This window comes from Chaetura pelagica, unplaced genomic scaffold (genome assembly GCF_000747805.2).
Source record: "Chaetura pelagica isolate M959 unplaced genomic scaffold, ChaPel_1.0 scaffold401, whole genome shotgun sequence".
In the NCBI taxonomy this organism is placed as follows: Eukaryota; Metazoa; Chordata; class Aves; order Apodiformes; family Apodidae; genus Chaetura; species Chaetura pelagica.
In genome coordinates this window covers 1,743,667-1,762,059 of record NW_009952259.1, presented here as the reverse complement: position 1 = coordinate 1,762,059, position 18,393 = coordinate 1,743,667, and the positions used below count along the sequence as shown (strand labels likewise).

The 18,393-nt window shown below is 40.3% G+C and overlaps 1 protein-coding gene across 1 annotated transcript in view; it reads left to right on the top strand.

The window, feature by feature from the left end:
- Nucleotides 1-18,393, top strand: part of SHANK2 (SH3 and multiple ankyrin repeat domains 2) — a 298,236-nt gene that overhangs the window by 81,466 nt on the left and 198,377 nt on the right. Inside the window, exons 10-11 of the mRNA XM_010007431.1 lie at nt 3,912-4,221; nt 9,508-9,677. Of these exons, the coding sequence (XP_010005733.1) occupies nt 3,912-4,221; nt 9,508-9,677 (480 nt within the window). The remainder of the gene's footprint in view (nt 1-3,911; nt 4,222-9,507; nt 9,678-18,393) is intronic.

Here is an 18,393-nt window from a genome sequence, read left to right as displayed (position 1 = left end):
ATGTCGGGGAAAAATACAAAATTTTTTTTTTTTTTTTTCCTTTTTTTTCTTTTTTTTTTTTTTTTTTTTTTTTTTTTTTTTTTTTTTTGAGCAGCTCCAGTCTATGCACAGTTGGCTCCCAGCTGACAGACAGAATGTGGGGTGGGCTTTGTCACCAGAACGCTGGGTACTGCATGCCCGGCTATGCTCGCAATTACACAGTGCCCAGAAACCTGCTGCTCATGTCAGGGTGCAGGCAGCCTGAACACATAGAAATTGGGTAGTTTTCTTTTTCTTTTTTTTTGGTATTTTTTGTTATTTTAATTTTTTAAAAATTATTATTATTACTATTATTTTTTTTGCCTCTTTCTTCCCAGCAAAGGTTATGTAATGAGGGGATTGCTGCTAAAGTAAAAAGGGAAAATGAAGTCTTTGTTAAATGCCTTCACAAAGAAAGAAGGTAAGCAATGAAAGCAGAGCACTTTGATGTTTCAGACCAGTGTTTGCTTGTGTACATTGAATATGATGGGCTTAGTGACTCTGTAATTAATCAATTCCTGCAGTGTCTTTCTCAAAATTATTTTGTGTTAGATGGTCCATTTAGGCAACGGATTATTAAGGCTGGATGTGACTTTATTCATTAGAGGTTTTTCTCTGAGGAGTCAAGTAGTTGTAAAAATGTTTTTGTTCCCTTAGAAATGCATTTGCAGACATGGGAGGAATTTCCTAGGTGAATTTTGTCAGTGAATGGTGCTGGATTGTCCCTTCAGATGTAGGAAATGCCAGGAATAGAATTCCGAGAGCTGGAGGAAGGTTTAAATGGTACTTTCAGGTATGCTTTTAGGAATGATAATTTTAAATTTCAGGGGCATGAAATTAGTTCAGACATTTTCATGTCATTTTATATGAAGTGTTTTTCCCAAACAAGTTTTGCAATAGTTATTCTTACAGTTCTGAATAGGGTGAAATATTAGGGGAAACCAGTGTGCAACAGGGGTGAAAGCATGGACCTCTGCATGTCATCATTTTGTGTTGTAGTTATTTTCTATTTATTGTGAAAATAATATAAATAATGCCTATAAGAAGCAGCTAAAAAAATATCCACCCACTTACAGTTTGCAGATTGCTGGGGAAAAGAAACAGTTGGGTGGAATATTAATCACTTTAGGCACGGAAATGCTTATTTTTAACTCTTTCTATAAAAGATTTGTGTTAGACACTCATCAGTTGGTGTAATTATTTGTCCCCTTTCCTGTTTATTTTCTGTAGTAAAGGCTAATTTTCTTTTAGTTCTCTCCCTAAGAATAGAGCTTTAATAGCAAAGCAAAAACTAACTCCTAAAGGGTCATGTAAAGTCTTTCTGAGGTGTATAATGGAAAAAGAAGTAAATTAATGTGGTACCTGGAGAGTGTGTAGACATACAAAACATCCTTTTGTTCAGTAGGAATGAATGCTCTAGTTTGGTGTTTTCTAAAATCTGTCTCTCTAAATGTGCTCAGCAATTCCCCATCTGTCCTGAGCACCCTGGCCCTCATGTTCCCTCCCACTCCCACCAGGAGATATCCCACCGACCTCTCAAAAGTTGCAGCAAACATCCTCCCCAGTGTTGGCAGTATTTTGTGTTATCAGTCTGTGGCTCAAAGCTCAGCAGCCTGCTTGGAGCCTTACCCTGCTCAGGTTCATTGAAAAGAAAACCTAAGGGTCAGATTCCATTTTTACTAAAGTGCAAGACAAACTGTGGTGACCCTCAGGGAACAGCATTAGACCTTCAGGTAGCAAACTTCTATGTGCAAAACACTCCCTATGATCAGTTTTCTGTGCTTTCTACTGTACTGAAATGATTGCAGCAGCTATTCTGCTTTACTGTACGTGGGAAAGATCCCTGTCTTCAGTGAAACCACTCCTAGAGCTCTGTGCTGAATGTCAAAAATCCATCATGTCGTACATCTCTGTCATCTGCATCTAGAGGATCTATATATGTCAATTTTAGAAAGAAGCGCTGGGAGTTTTCTTTAAGTTAGTACTAACCAGGCTTTCACTGTGACATTTGGAGCCCCAGGGTGCTCTCAGTGGCATACTCTGCTGCTTTGAAACCTTGAAGAAATGCTAAAGATGAAAAACTTGGGGTATTCTGAGAAGTGGACAGTTTTTCTGCCAGGTTCTAGTATAAGTATTGGACTGCTGTGCTTCATCCCCTTTAACAGCTTTTAAAGACTATACTCCCTCTTCAGCCTTGTTTCAAATAACATAGTATGGAAATGAATGTGAAGCCCTTTCTCTCTCTGTGCACTGCTGTCTTGTTTGGTTGTTCTGATGCTATTGAGCTGTTTACTAGAGAAAGTTTTAGTTTATTAGAAATACAAAGGATGTTATTTTAAAATATTCAGAATGGCACTTAATCATAGACTGATTCTGATGAAAATTATATAAACCATTCTCTTACTTGCAGTTCCATCTTTATTTTATGTCATAAATATACTTTCAGTTTTGCTTTGAAACCTTAAATTTTGCTGTGTTCTCTCAATTAAAGGCTGTATTTCGAGGCAGGACAGATTGATTTCTGTGTATATTCATATTGATGTGAATTTATTTACTTGCACAGTATGACAGACATTCTTCTTCTAGGTTTTGTGTGTGTTTGAAGGGTATTGAATGCGTAGACATTTCTGGCACTTTATAAATGGCACTTACTGGCACTTTAGACATGTAGGATGGTATTTTGTGGGGCTTCTTTCCCAAATGAAAGATGATTTTTTTTTTTGAAAATTACAACAGCTCAATGAAGTCCTCAGAATAAAGCCTGGCTGCCTTTTGTTAGCTGTACTACTGTGACTTTTCAGATGTAAATACTGAATTGGATCAAATTCTGCGACCTCGTGAGTTCCCTTGAAATAAATTAATGAGAGGAGTTGCATGAATGGGGGCAGAGACAAGCATCAGTTTTCAGGGTCAGATCCTTTATTACCTTATAATTTGGAGAGGAAATGCCATTGTGTGTAGGGATAGGTGGGAGCCTTTTATGAGGAAATTTGCCTTTTAAGTTGCGCTTGGAACTAACTGACCCTCTACAGAGAAGAAAAGGAGAGCTGGAAAATGTACTGTCTGCTTGTACAAATGAATGTATGAATCCAGCCCTGTACCAATCACACTGATGAGGGGATGAGCCCTCTGGTTTGTGTTATTTATTGCCTTTGCTTTTGTTTCTGTTATGACTATTCCATTAAGGAGTATGTTGCAGCCTTCAGAAACAGGTGTGTTCTCTTTGGGACACAGCACGTGGTGCAGTGAGTGTATTACCCTCGGGTGATATGTTCTATATCTAATAGTAATGGATGTGGTAGAAGTGCCTAGATTAGAAGGAGAGAAATACCTGGGGATTACAGCAATGTAATAGAGTCTGCCAGGAAAAAAAGTGGTGTCCTCAATTTTTAACCTGGAAGATGGGGATAAGGTGACTGTTAACACTACGGACTTCAGGTTAGGCCTGAACTTGTCAGGGAACAAAATTCTCCCAGTTTGGGTGTCAGTTAGAAGATCATACATAAAAAACTCTGCTGACCAGCCCTGCTCTGTGGCTTTCTGGTTGAATGTGACAACATAACACAAACATGAGCTTTTTGAGATTCAAACCTGGCAATAGTGAGGTGTTGCCCATTTCCTGGACTGTAGGTCAGGCTGATTAGTAGACTCATGCCACTGGTGTTGCCTAACTCTTCATTGAAAATGGTAAACAGGTTAATGTTGCCCAGTTGATTTTGGCTTTAATGATGTTTTTTAAAGATAATGAATTCAATTAGCTATGCAGGCAAGGTAGAGTTTCTGCCTCTGCAGGAGAAACAATACCATATGTTGCTAGCTCTTTTTATGGGGTGGCAAACACACGTGAGCGGTGAAATCATCTGAGGTTACCCTGTATGTCTTTCTTCCCACAGTGCCCTTTAGAGAGGCTCCCACCTACTCCAACAAAAGGCGGAGGCCCCCGAGCACCTTGGCAGCCCCTCGGATCTTGCTGCGTTCCAACAGCGACAACAACCTCAACATCAACAACCTCCCTGAGTGGTCAGCCTCCTCCTCTGCTTCTTCACACCGCAGCCTTTCACCTCATCTGCTTCAACAGATGCAGAATAATCCTAATGGAACTGTAAAAACTGTGGGGAGTTACACTTCGTCCTCCCGGAGCCGGTCGCCATCCCTGAACAGGCTGGGAGAGGATGTCAAACGGCAGCAGCACAGGCACATCAGGTGACTTTTTGACTTCTTTGCACAGCATGAGACATTCCCTAATGTCATCATGCTGGGCTGCCATCTTCTTTTTGCTTATTTATGTGCTTGTTTTGCACTTTATATAATAGATAGGTAATACAGCCTCTCAGCGCAGTGGAACACATCCAAGTGTGAATATTTTAATTGGCAGCTCCAGTCAAAGGCAGCTGTTTCTTCCCAGAGCCCCAGCAACCAGGCAGACTGGAAAGCTCAGCAACACTCAGCACTGACTTATCACTGAGTTTGCACCTCCAGATCAAGGTGCTCGTTCTCAGGATCTTTTAATAGTCAAAATGATGATTGTGTTTAACAACAAAGGAAAATGCTTCTGAGGTAACTCAGTCCCTTCTTGAAACTGTTGGTCGTACCTGAAACCTGTGTTGGAGCTGCTCATGGGTGATGAAGCAGAGGCTTTTTAGGTTCTCCCTTCTGTAGATGTGTGCTGAAATAAAGGGTAAAAGAGAAGGAATAACTGGGGGGTGGAGGTGGGGCTGTGCAGGAGGCTGGCCAAGAGCAAAGGGGGCTTCTTGAGATGGTGGTGATAGATGGCTCATTTCATGTTTCTCCATGTTCAAGGATTTTGTATTCCCTGTGACTTTGCTGCTCTTTCCTCTTGAACTACAAATGTGATTTAGCAGACTCTCTTGGCAAATATCCTGCGGCTATGTCCCACTGGAGAGTGAATCCTGACTAATTAGAGTGATGTAGGGGTTGTAAGTAATATCATTAAACAGAGGATTGTGTCTAAGCTTTGATCACAAAGGTGGGGGGGCTTCTGATTTGTGAAGCAATTGTCCTGTGAACAGGCAGTTGCAGTGTCAGTTTCAGGAGGACTCAGGAAGTGCACCTGTCGAGGATGAGGGGCTGCAAAGATGAAAAGAGGCAGAGCTGATGGAAAGAATTAGAGCTTAAATGTTTTGACCAAAGACATTTAACTCAATGGCCATTTAAATACCAGGCTTTGTCTGTCCTGCTTCCTGTTATCAAAACACATCCCATCATTCAGAGTAGAAAAGGACATGAGTGTTGTTAAGAAATGCAAATGTCATTTGTAGGTGCAATGATCTTGAGTTTCCAAGTCAGTAAAACTCATCAGGTAGTTGAAGCTGTCACCTGCTACCTGGTGCATTCTTCTTCTTGGCAGTAGGTACCCAACCTGACAAGCACTCTTTGTGACAGGAACAATGCTGCTGGATAGTGGAAATTATAAAATGATAGAATCATTATCATGGAATAGTTTGGGTTGGAAGGGATTTTCAAGATCATCTAGTTCCAATCCCCCTGCAGGGGCAGGTCCACTAAACCAGGTTGCTCCAAACCCCATCCAACCTGCCCTTGAACAGCAAGAGAACCTTTATTCTCTTGGCAACCTTTTTCCTGTGTCTCATCACCCTCACACTAAAGAATCTCCTCCTAATATCTAACCTAAATCCAGCTTAAAACCATTACCCCTTGTCCTATCACTATACTCTCTGGTAAAAAACCTCTCCCCATCTTTTCTGGAGCTCCTTCAAGTACTGGAAGGTGCTTTAAGGTCTCCTTGGAGCCTTCTCTTCTCCAGACTGAAATAGGGTGCACTGTAAAAAGGAAAAAAAACAGAAATCTGAAATGTCAGAATCACTGAGAGGGAAAGGATGTGAATTTCTTATGCTGGGGGTTTCAGGCGGTAGAGCAAACTCATCTTATCATGTTGCACATTACAATAATGGCCAAACCTTGTTTTAGAAAACCTTTGGTTATAATTTGGGTGACAAATTACAGGTCTCACAGAGACCTGTATCAGCTTAGAAATGTGGCATCTGTAATGAGGCTTCAATTAAGGAGGTGGCCACGAGGTGCTTTTCAGAGAATGGGTGTCCTCATCTACCACTGAGTACTGCTGATGCCACCAGAGTAGGTGGTTTTACCTTCAAGTCCATGATTATTTTAGTTGGAAGGGATGAAAAGTGCCTTTTCACCAATATTCCTGTATTTCTTGAAGTATAAATAATCCTTTTTTGGGGGGGAGCACACAATTAAACTTTTTTTAATAAACAAATATTTATTTGCTTTACCTTCATGCAACCTCTTTCTTCTTCCCTTTCTCAAAGCCTATAATTTTCAAGACTAGCACAAGTGACAGTGGAAACCAATTTAAGGCCTGGAATTTTGTGGAAATGCAATTTTGGTCTTTCTCTTAGTGCATCAGTATCAGAGGTACTGAAACTGCAGTTTCTGAGGTGCCATCAAGACTTGTTTCTGAGATGTCCAGAGTGTGTCAAGTACTGAGAAGAGAGCTGGAGGCCCTCTAAATTTTAAGACAACTCAAAAGATTTTAGTTATAATTTTTCCTGCCAGCAATGTCTTTTCTTGCCACAGGCCCATTTTGCAGTAATAGATGGGACCTTACCTGACCTTTTCATCACAAATTTTGTTTAAATGTGTGGCCACCTACTTACTGTCAGCTAAATGTGGGAATAGTTGCTGTCTCTGCTTATTATTTGCAAATAATGTATTCACCACCAAACTGTTGTTCCCCTTAGATGAAAAAGCCCTTTTTGACATAACAGTAGATTGTTTTCTGAAGCAGAAGCAGCTAGAAGGGGTAGGTTAATTAATGGAGAAGGTTAGAATATGGCAAAGGGTTAATGAGGTTTGTAGAGGTTGCACTGTGGAAAGGAGGGGTCTGGAAAGTGATACTGGAAGGGGTTAATGTGATCTTTACAGCCTGTGTGGCTCAGGTGTTTGTTTTCTGAGGCTGCTGCTCTTCCTACCAAAGTGGTTGGGAGGGAGAGAAACTGTGGGAGGCAGGGGAACGAGCACCCTTCCTGTGGAATTTGTCCCATGATGATTAGCAAAAGGAGGTGCCAGCACAGCCTCAGTCAGGGCTGTGCCATCCAGGATGGCCACCTTCTGCTGGGTGAGAAGGAGACATGTCCATATATTTTCTGAAATCTGCAACTCCCTTCTGCTCCTTCATGGCATGGGGCTTGCTGGGGCCAGGAGCCCAAGCTTGGGAGAAGTGAGGAGAAGAAAGACCTTTATTTCAACAGGCTGCCCAGGGAGGTTATGGCTGCCCCATCCCTGGAGGTCGTCAATGCCAGGTTGGATGAGGCTTGTGCAGCCTGGTCCAGTGTGAGGTGTTCTTGCTCATAGCAGGGAGGTTGGAACTAGGTGATCTTTAAGGTCCTTTCCAACCTGAACCATTCTGTGATTATTCAAGAAGTCAACTATCCCATGTTGGGGCTGTTCAGCATAGAGAAGAAAAGGCTCCGAGGAGACCTTACAGCACCTTCTAGTACTCAAAGGAGGGCTACAGGAAAGCTGGGGAGGGGCTTTTCATCAGAGAAGATGGTAATAGGACAAAGGGTAATGGTTTTAAATGGAGAGAGGGGAGATTTAGGTTAGATATTAGGAAGAAATTCTTCACTATAAGGGTGGTGAGGAACTGGAATGAGTTGCCCAGGAAGGTTGTTGATGCCCCATTCCTGGAGGTATTTGAGGCCAAGCTGGAGGATGTTTTGTGCAGCCTGGTCTAGTGATACTTGGGAGTTGGAACTTGATCTTTAAGGTCCCTTCCAACCTTTATGATTCTGTGTTGCAGCCCTGATTTCTGGTAGTAAACCTCATGAGAAAAGTTGCATTCACGGTGAAGGGGAGAAGTCCCCTTTCCCCCTCTTCTTTCAATACAAAAGAAAATGAATGAATCTTTTGTGACAGGAGTCAAGTAAGATACTGGGACCTAACGTCGTGAATAGTCACTATTCACAGGCAGAAGGCAGCTTGTTGCAAGCAGAAATTGGATGAGTAGCATCCAGTCTGTAGGTTTGGGTTTTGTTTTTTTTTATGGTGACGACTGTTTCATTGCTTATAAGGAAAAGGGAATGGAGCAAAAGAACTGAAACCTGAATGTCATCTTCTCCTGCCCTCCTTCCTACAACTGTGAAAGTTGGCTGGTGATTCTGATGCAAACTCCACCACAGACATGCAACCAGAGCTCCCTTTTAAGCCCTTAAGTCTGGCTTATCTCTATTAGCACTGTTCACAGTCATAAAAGAAGAGGTGCAAGGCTGGGATGCTATTCCAAAGGGGAAAAAAGTTACTCAAGGAAATGGAAACATTTCTGATACAAAAAATATCCACTGTTTGGTGGGGTTCTTTTACCAGACAACTTCTTTACAAATATAGGGAGCCTTGACAACTCTTGTTTTGGTAGGAGACTGGTTAAACAAGGAGAGGGTAATGAAAAAATGAACTCCAGCCCTTGTGGTTCATTTTCTCAGAGCAGTTTGAGACCTGTTCTTACAAGCAAGAGGAGTGTTGCAATGCTAGACCACCATTAAATAATTCTTCTTCCTTTTGTACTCTTTTTCCTAAATATCCTTACAAATATTCTTATTTCTCTGGAATATTTTGTTTTTCTAGGCCTTATATGTAAGCTCCAGTTTTTATGGATTTTATTTCTTTTTAAAGTTGAATAGTATATGACAAGTTATGGTATCTCCCATAGGTTTTCCAGCCACTGTAATATTTGCCTCTTTTTGTTCCTTTCGACAATCCACTCTTTTTTTTCAGAGCTTTAATAATTATCTTATGCATTACTCACTGTCTTTCCATAATTTCATCTTTACACAGCATAAGTGTTTTGTTTGAGAACATATGAGTTATCCAGACATGCCACTCTGAAGCCATTGGGACAGTTCTTGATTGTCATCAATAAGAAATGATCTTTGGAAGAATATATTAGCCACAAGAGCCATGCTTTTTGCAGCCCTAAAATTTAGATCCAGGCCCTGGAATGATGAAATCACTTGATTATTCAGTCCATTCAGTTAATAATTCAGTTGTCTTGATTGGTCACTTAACATGACAATATTACAAAGAAAACCATTCACAACAATAATTGTTAATACTGACATTTTAAAGGCTTCCTGAAAAATTGTGATGCTTGTAATCTCTGATTTGCATATAAATGTCAAACTTCATCTGAGTCTGTGAATGTGCAAGTTTAGTTTGCAGGAAACATAAAAAGTTGAGTGTTATGACTTTTGTTTCCTAGGCCATTGTGGTCAGATGAATATTGATCATATTTCATATTGAAAGATTGCAGCCATGGGAAGCATGTGTTTAGGATTAAGAAGATGTATTTTTTCAGCAGGGTTAGATGTTTTACTGGAAGACAATCATGTCATTCACTGCTTAATTTCATCCTGCTAATGTGATGGCAAATTATTAACTTTGCCCATTTTAAATAGCCAGCTGATGGTTTGTCCTTTCCACTTCCAGTGCCGTTTACAGTCCTAGTGCCAACAAGGATGCTCTGGCTGCCTTGGATTATCAGGGTCCAAAACGCAAGCTTTACAGTGCTGTACCTGGAAGACTTTTTATTGTTGTGAAGCCATATCAACCTCAAGGGGAAGGGGAGATTCACCTGCACAAAGGAGACAGAGTCAAAGGTGAGTATGTGCTTCATTTTGAGTAAAAAGTTGTGGAGAACGACCCGTCGGTTCGTGACAACAGTTTTTTTCTGTTAGATGGAAATATGATTTTAAAATTCACTTCTGTTTCAGGGGTGGAAAAAAAAAATCTATTCAGTGGAAGTGTTTTATGCCTTTGTTTCCTTTACAGGGTATTTGCTCATAGGCCTTTTTTGTAACCAGTACATACTCAGCTACCGTTTTAGCTAAAAGTGACTGCAAAGTACTACTAAAATTCAGCAATGTGTGCAATAATTGCAGCACTGTCTTCTACAATTTGCATCTGTAGTGATTAAAGAAAGACAATTCCAGGACTTTAAAACACATCAGCTATCTAAGCAGCACGGGAAGGAAGCAGGGATAAGGTCTTCAAGGAACAATTTACTGGTTAAGTAAAGAGATTAAGCAGAGAGATTCCCTTTCAGAGACTTAGGATAAATAGGTGTGTAGCTATTGTAAACATTTTGGGGAGGAAGTGTGAGGGTGCATGTAGAATTTCTGTCCACTAGTGCACTTCCCAACTAAGAATATGTTCAAATCAAGGCCCAACTTTGTGCTATTTTAAAGACAGATGGTACATGCAGGTAGTTCTGAGAAAGTGGGCAATGTAGTCTACAGGATTGACCTTCCTAATGGAACATTGTTAGGTAGCTTCCAGGTAAAACTGGCCATGGAATAAAATCTGGTCAATCCATGCAAATCAAATATCAGTCACAGAAATTAAATAAAAGGGAATAAATTCAATGTCCTAAATAAACATGTTAAGCAGCTGAAAATTTCCTTGCAACTGAAACTACTTATTGTACAAAGGAAAACTTCAAATATCTCCTCCCTTGAGTATGTAAACAGTAGTTGGAAAAAATAGGGAGCCATTAGAAGGTATTTTTGTATTTTTATTTTTGGATGTGGCTGACTCTGAAGTATTTGTGGGTTTAATAATTATTAACTCAACTCTTCAGAAGGTGTAAAACAGAAATCTGAAGAATGCTGCACTTAAATCATATTAAATCCTTCATCAAAGGATGAAGGAGTAGGGTTAGACTTAGGAGAGCTGGTGATGTCTCTAGGGCAGAAAAGATAATTGTGTAGTTCTGGGAGATTGTGCCCTGATCAGGTAGGAAGCAAAGATTGTGATCTAAAGAAAACAGTGCACAAGAATTTTTGGAAGAGCCCATTTGAACACTTCATAAAACATTATAAAAGTTCCCAATTTATGGAAGTTATCCAGGCTAGAGTAAAACTAATAGATGGCAAGAAAAGCTCTGAGGTTACAGAATTTCTTGGGAATGCCAAATATCGAATGAAATTCAAGTCATGAGAACCAGAAGTCACCTTCAAATTCAAACAGACTGACAGAATTTTGCATGGTTTGGGAAGCAGCTTTGCAGGCATCCAGTACATGAGATTAAATGCAAGAGCAGAAATCCATGATAGCACTTCATAAAAGCCTTCAGGTGTCCAAAAAATGGGTACAGAGAGAGTAAATGAGGAGAGAGGTAAAGCTACATTATGAGTAATTGTCGTGCAAATACATAAAGCAACTTAAGAGCAAATGTGATCTTTTCTTGCTTTTTTTGTAAAAGTACAGATTTTTAAGTTAAAATGTGAAGGTCTGGGGTCTTCTCTATGAAACATGGAGTTCTCACTGGATTGGTGGAGGAACTGAACAGTTGAGGAGGATGTTTTTTTTGTCAGTTAGACAAAAATGAAGAAAAAAAAAAGGGGGAGGTATAAACACACCCCAAAAATCTTTGTTCATTTTTAATCTCAGAAAGTTTAACAACACCAGGAAGAACTGCTGATATCTACAAAGGATGGCATTTTGGGCATCATGAGTGATAATAAATAACTTATTACACTGAATGTGTTTACAGAGGCACAGGAGGTGCCAACAGACAAAAGAATGAGTCTAGTTGAGCACCATCACCTAGATAGAAAATGAGGTCGTGTCTGGTCTGTGAATTTTGAATCTTTACCATGTATCTTTGTTGAAACTGACTGTAAATTAATAACTACTGTTAGAAAAAGGGGGACATGCCCATCCAGCATCAAATCATCCCTGCAGGGATTATTTTTCCAGCTTCAAGTGTGAGAATTCCAGATTGAATTAAGATCTGGTAGAGGTCTAGAGTTTGCAGACACACTTGTTTTAGAGCATTTTAGAGAACTTTGATGCAGTAAAGTCCAGTGAGATTTCTATACATGTCAGGCTGCTTTTAGAAGAAGTTTTTGGGAAAAAAAATGTACACAGGGATTGTCAGTGTTCCTGCTTGGGATGAAATCATGTGAATTTAAGGCTGTTTTCATGGCAAGGCTGGAACACCATGTAACAGACTTCCATTGCTAACCAAAGGAGAAACTTCTGGAACAAGATCAAATCCTATTTCTTATTAACATGTCAGTGGTTCTTCAGTTGTCACTAAAAATATGTCAGACTGAACATAAGGTCATGTAGAGAACGAAGAGTCCAGGTAAAAAGACAGTGATGCTTTAAAAAGGTCACAGTTGTGTAACAGTGGTGAGGAAGCTGTTCAAACTTAGATGTGACAAAAATCCAGGTTCAATTAAACCTGGATACACGTCCCTGTTCCAGTGAAAATGTAAATTATTTATAGAGAACAAAAAAATTACTCCAGGGTGAGTTGGGCTCCCTCTCCATCATCCAAAAGCACAGGCAGCAGAGCTCTTATAATGCTCAGTGCTCCTTGCATGCTGTGTGAGTGCCAGAATCAGTGGCTACAAGGAGGCACTGCACTTTTTCTGAGCAGAAATTCCACTTGGTAAAAGAAGAAGTGGTCTTCTTGCAAGGCCATGATCCAGTCAGCACTGAGGTTTGGATTTTCTGGGGGTCCATGTGCCTGTCTGGGGTTTAGGGACTCACTGTGTGCAGTGCTTGGAGGAAATGAAACCACATTATACCCCGTGGAATTCAATTTTTCCTCACTTTAGAAACACCTTAACCTTGTATTTAAGAGATAAAATAGCTTTGACTTAGCCCCTCTGCTAGCTTGGTAGCTGCACTGTTCTGTAGAAAAGCCTGGTGCTGAATTACTGGCATCTTGGGTGGTTCTGGGGGGATTCAAATGTGTATTGGCATTTGCTGTCGGATTCTCCCCCATCTTCAGTCTGCCCCTGGGGAGAAGCTCATCACATGTCCATCCCAGGAGACTAATCACAGTAAAGATGTAGCAAGGCATTTATTACAGGGAGAAAAATCCAGAACAACATATTAGAGAAAGAGATTAGTTGGGAAATGTTTTTATAGATTTTCTTTTTTAACTTGGTAGAATTAGAAGGGTGACAGGAAGGGATGAATTCCGAAACTCTTGATGAAAAGAGCTTTCATAAGATGAGGCAGATTTTATTGGGTTTTTTTTATTTCTAAAACCTCTCTAAAGGCATGAGTGACAATAGTTGACAGGATGTGATACTAGGAAATGGCTGAGAGAAATCTGTGAATGGACAAAGTCCAAAGAAGATGTGAACTAAACAAAATGGTCTTGTATTAATAGCATATTACGTAGCCTTTACAAAAATATCTGATTTATTTTTAGTTGTTAGTCATACATACTGACATCATTTGTGTGTCTGCCACTGATGAGAGAAGGGCCATGGCTGTTGTAAAAATAAATCTGAGATCTTTATTTGTACAAGAAAAGCCTAATCTTAATGCCTTCACCAAGAAACCACAACAAGACAACAAAAGAGTGAGCTTCATTCCTCACTGAAACACTTGTGACATATTTTGGTTCTTTCTTCATTTTATAACTAAAAGTCCATAGCAATAAATCTGCCACAATCCAAACACACATGTATATATAAACTATCTGTAGATTGTGTTTTAATCAGCTTTTGGGTTGCTAAATTTCTGACACTGGAAATGAAGTGGCCCCTTTTACAGCCAAACTCAGATGTATGAAGAGAACACTTTTCCAGAGTTCTTACTGAGTGAAGAATTAGCAACTTTCTGTCATGAAGATACAGCAATACACAAGTGTCTGCACCCTGGAGAAGGTTACCTGTGATTCAAACCTGCCCTAGTGCCTCTTGTTGGACAGGTAACAGACATGAGTTCTGGGTACCAATAGACATGGTGCTGACAATCTCTGGTCTCTTAAAAACAAACCAATCAAAATTGTTTTCAGAATCCATGTTACATTAAATCATCCCTGAAATGCATATGAACTGTCTCCCCTAGAAAGAAAAAACAACACCACATGATTGCCTGATTCAGGTACTTTGAGAACTTTTGGAAGTCTCACCTTGCTCACAGTTTTGTTTTTCTTGTCTTTCTATGAGTTTTTATTACGAACTTTCCATTTGCCATGGGATTTCTAGTTATTTCTTCCAGTTTTCAGGTCCTATGTCATAGTTTGTCCATGAGTGGCTTCCAACTGTACATTTTTCCTTTCTTCTCTTATTTTTTGTTGTCTGCATTAGTCTTGCTATGTCCTCTCTTTCATCTGGAAAGCAAACAGAACACAGGTCTAGTTTTGGAAAATGCTGAGTTTCTAGAACTCATACTGTGATTAAACAAATTTCCTACTCCTTAGCATCTAGAAAAACAGGGTGATTTCACTATCTCAAGTGTGCTCCAACAGACCTTTTCATGAACCTTCTGAGGTGCTTCCTATGCAGGCACAGTCTGCACATCTGGGAAGAGTTGAAGCCAATTGAGGTCTGTTCTCAGCTACATTCTCCAGGGTTAGAGAGACAGTAGTAAATCAGTAGTAGTGATTCAAGCATCTGTTCTAGGCAGAAAGTCAGCAGTTCCCAGCATTAGAAATAGTGACCCTTGCAGCAGGACTTTTCTTTCAGTTGGATCTCAGCCAGTAGAGCAATCCAAATATATCACCAACATTTTCATTTCTTGTGAAATCTACTTGTAAGTCATTTTGAAAAAGAAAGATTATTAAACCCCTGCTGTGCTGGAAGATGCTGCCAACAGACAGTGCATGTGTGCAGAAGGAAAGTTGATCTCCTGGGCTTTTGCACTTGTTAGATTAGTAAATAAAATACTGGAAAGGGAAGGGCCTCAGAAATGCTGTTTTGTTTTTTCAAGAGCATTTTGTACCTTGTGTGAGTAAGTGTGGCAGCAAAATTTAACCTAAGAGGTTTGTCTAAGCATTGTTTTGCTTCTCTTTTATATGAAGGATGAAATTAATGTGAAATGGAATATTAATCTTGCTCAGATTCAATGGTCTATTTTGCTTCCTTACAGTCTCCTGACTGATGGGTTTGATTTGAATGCCTAGCATAAATAATTATGACTCATCACAGATAATAACCCAACTCATTTCTTCAAGTTGCTTGTATCTGAAGAGCAGGAGAGCTTTGTATATACCCAAGTGCTGTAACAAACACACAGCCTTGTTCCTGCTCCAGCAGAACTCTTGCTGTGAGGGCTGTGAGGAAGTGATTAGAACATGAGAGCATCCACAATTCCCCATCATCTTAGCTCTTGACTAATGAAATCCAGCCTTGCTTCTGTGGTCAGTAACTGCCCCAAAATGTTCAGTAGAGAGGGAGGACTAAAAGACTTAGGGCTGTGAGTGGGTTATGAGGATACTAGCAGAGTCCCACGTAGTCCCACAGGCTCTAGATTTAAGCTGGTCTGGGACCATTTCTCAGATTAATACTCACCACTCTGCATTCCCCTGCCCTGTAGTTTGGGCATCACGGTGAAGAAAAGCAAATTTCACTCTGTCTGCACCTTCCTCGACAGAGATGGTGATAAACATTACAAATGGATGGATTTTTCCAGTGTTTGGCTTCAATTTCTGTCCAAAATTCAAATCAGTGCAGAAGATTTGTTTGTTCTCCTGCTTTTTTCTCTCCTTCACTCTCCCCAAGCTATTTGAGAGACAGCCAAATGACAGGAAAAAAGATGATCTTGGTAGAAAGTTTTTGGCAAATATAAAAAAAAAAAATTACATAGAGCCAAATCTTGAACAGCACAGCTCAGTCAGTTCTGTTTCAGTTGAGCCCCATTTCCTCAAGTTCAGAGGATTACATGGAGATTATTGTATTTGTAGATTTTGATGTAGTGAGTGGTTGCTCTGTTCATAGTCTCTCTCATCTTCTCATCCCAAGGTCCTTTTCCTGGACATTGCTTGCTTGCACTGTTTCTTTCTTGAGAAACTAGAGGTGAGAAAAGATAAAAAACTTTTAAATCAGGATCTGGCCTGACATGGGTTGTGGCCACAGTGCTTGGGGCTGTGACATGTACCCAAAACCTGAAGCTGAGGCTCCCTAACCCTTCCATCTGCTTGCAGTGTGGGTGGCCATAGAGCCTGATGGGCCAGACACAACCAGGAGGGAGGCAGCTCAGGGAGTGGCAGTGAGGCTGTTGAGATAAGTAATTGACTTACAGAATGGTTGGGGTTGGAAGGGACCATAAAGACCATCAATACCAACCTCCCCTGCCATTGGCAGGGGCCCTTAGACCAGATTGCTCCAAGCCCCCTTCAACACTTGAGACATGGGGCAGCCACAGCTTCTCTGGGCAACCTGGGCCAGGGTCTCACCACCCTTGCAGGAAATAATTTCTTCCTAATACTCAATCTAAATCCGCCCTCTTTCAATTCAAAACCATTCCCCCTCATCCTGTTGCTTGTCCCAAGCCCCTCCCCAGCTTTTCTGGAGCCCCTTCAGGCACTGGAAGGTGCTCTAAGGTCTCCCTGGAGCCTTCTCTTCTCCAGGCTGAACACCCCACCTTGCTCAGCCTGTCTCCAGAGCTGCTGCAGCCCTCCCAGCATCTTCATGGCCTCTTCTGGACTTGCTCCAACAGCTCCATGTCCTTCCTGTGTTGGGGGCCCCAGACCTGAACACAGTCAGACAATTAAGTACTGAACTGCAGGTAGGTAAGATTACCTGTCACATAAACCAGCAGAGTCACTTGAATTACAGAAAGCTAAACTCCTTGTGGTCAAAATTTTCACACTTTTGTTTTGGAGGCAAAACTGGCAGTTTAAATGGATGTTTTAAAAGTGAGGAATATTTTGTGTCCATGTCCTTTCCTTAATTTTATATCTCTATGAGGTCCTGCAGCCTGAGATGGGAAAGAGCTGCTGAATTTGCTTCTCCACTGAAGAAATGTCTGTGGAGCCCCAATTGAATGTGCCTGCTCAGGTCGAAAAGATTAAACGCAGAGACACAAGGCTTTCCTTCCAGATTGTACATGGACTGCACAAGAACATTTTCTCCATGGCAGCTGGGGCACAGTCACTTGTTTGCTTGCTGGAGGCCCTAATGTGGTTGTCATCAGGGTTGTAGGCAATGACTTCCTTTCCAGTCATGTAGCAATGAGCTCAAGTTATGTCAAATCTCTCTTGATTAAGTATTTGAAAGCCAGAAATGGTTTGTCCATAAGGCAGAGCAGACAGATCTTGCCCCTCATGAATCACACACAGGAAGGGAGGGGGATATCTAGCAGGAACAAGGGAGGGTTGATGAGAGAATAGAATAAAATCTAAACTAAAAACAGATTTTAATAAAAATATCTCTCTCTAAGAGAGAGAAAGATGAAGCAGGAACTTGTGCTGACCCTTATTAATGCTGTGTGTAAAGTCTGAATCAGGTTGCACTTCAGGTGCAGAGAACTGTGACTCTGCTTGTGTCTTTACACTGTTTCCTGTTTACCTGGTTCTGTGCCAAAATATTGAGGTTTTGTTTATAGGACATAAGTTGTTATTACAACTGAAGGTTAGGAACATATAGTTTGAAGTTGCAACCATTTTAGGGGCTGTTTAAGCCAAATTGTTTTCATCATTGAAATAGGCATTCTTGCATGGATTTTCTGTCACTTGGATGCACTCCTTCCAAAAGGCAAAGAATTCTGGAATTTTACATTATGCAACAGATACTTCTGCATGAGAAAACCCTGATTTATAATATTAAATATTTCTGAGAGAAAGAAGTCAGGTCCCTACCCCCTGGAAATTAAAAATTTACTTTATTTTTAAAAAGTAAACCCAGACATCAGGATTTAAAAAAAAAATCAAAACAAAAATTCAGATGAAACCCTTTATATTTCATTAGGTAAATGGCATTTGTTGCCACTTACAGAACAAGAAAATCAAAGGAAATACCATATTCATGCTGCAGTTTGCATGGGAGGGACACTGTCACCATCCCTTTCAGATGAAGAATGAAGTGGTGACATTTGCTGCTTTCTACTGATGTTCTAGAGGGCTTTCAGTTTCCATCATTCCACATCTCACTTAAAGAGCTGAGATCTTCAGCTGCTCTCAATTAGCAGATACAGCTCTTATTTTTAGCTCTGTTAGTTTGTACATCAGCACAGGCTAGTTCAGTTGCTAGATTTTTCAATGGATTTTCAACTTGACTTTATCACCTGTTATAATTCTGTTTCCTTTTCTTTCTCCTGGTTGCAGAAGTGTTCTTTTCCCAGAAGATGATCTGTCATTCCCAACCCATAGAAAGATTTCTTTTCCTAGGAAAGAAGAATGCATTTTATACAACACCAAAAATTGATTGTACATATGACAAAGATACTTCAAATATATCCTGTAGTAGCTATGAAGGCAACAGCCAGAATTTGGATGCAAATTTAATTGACATTTTTTTCAAATAAGTTCACCTAAATTTATTCACTCATTGACATCTCAATATCACAAGGAATTTAGAAATAATATGCACCATCATTTGTTTGAAAAATAGTCTTATACACTCT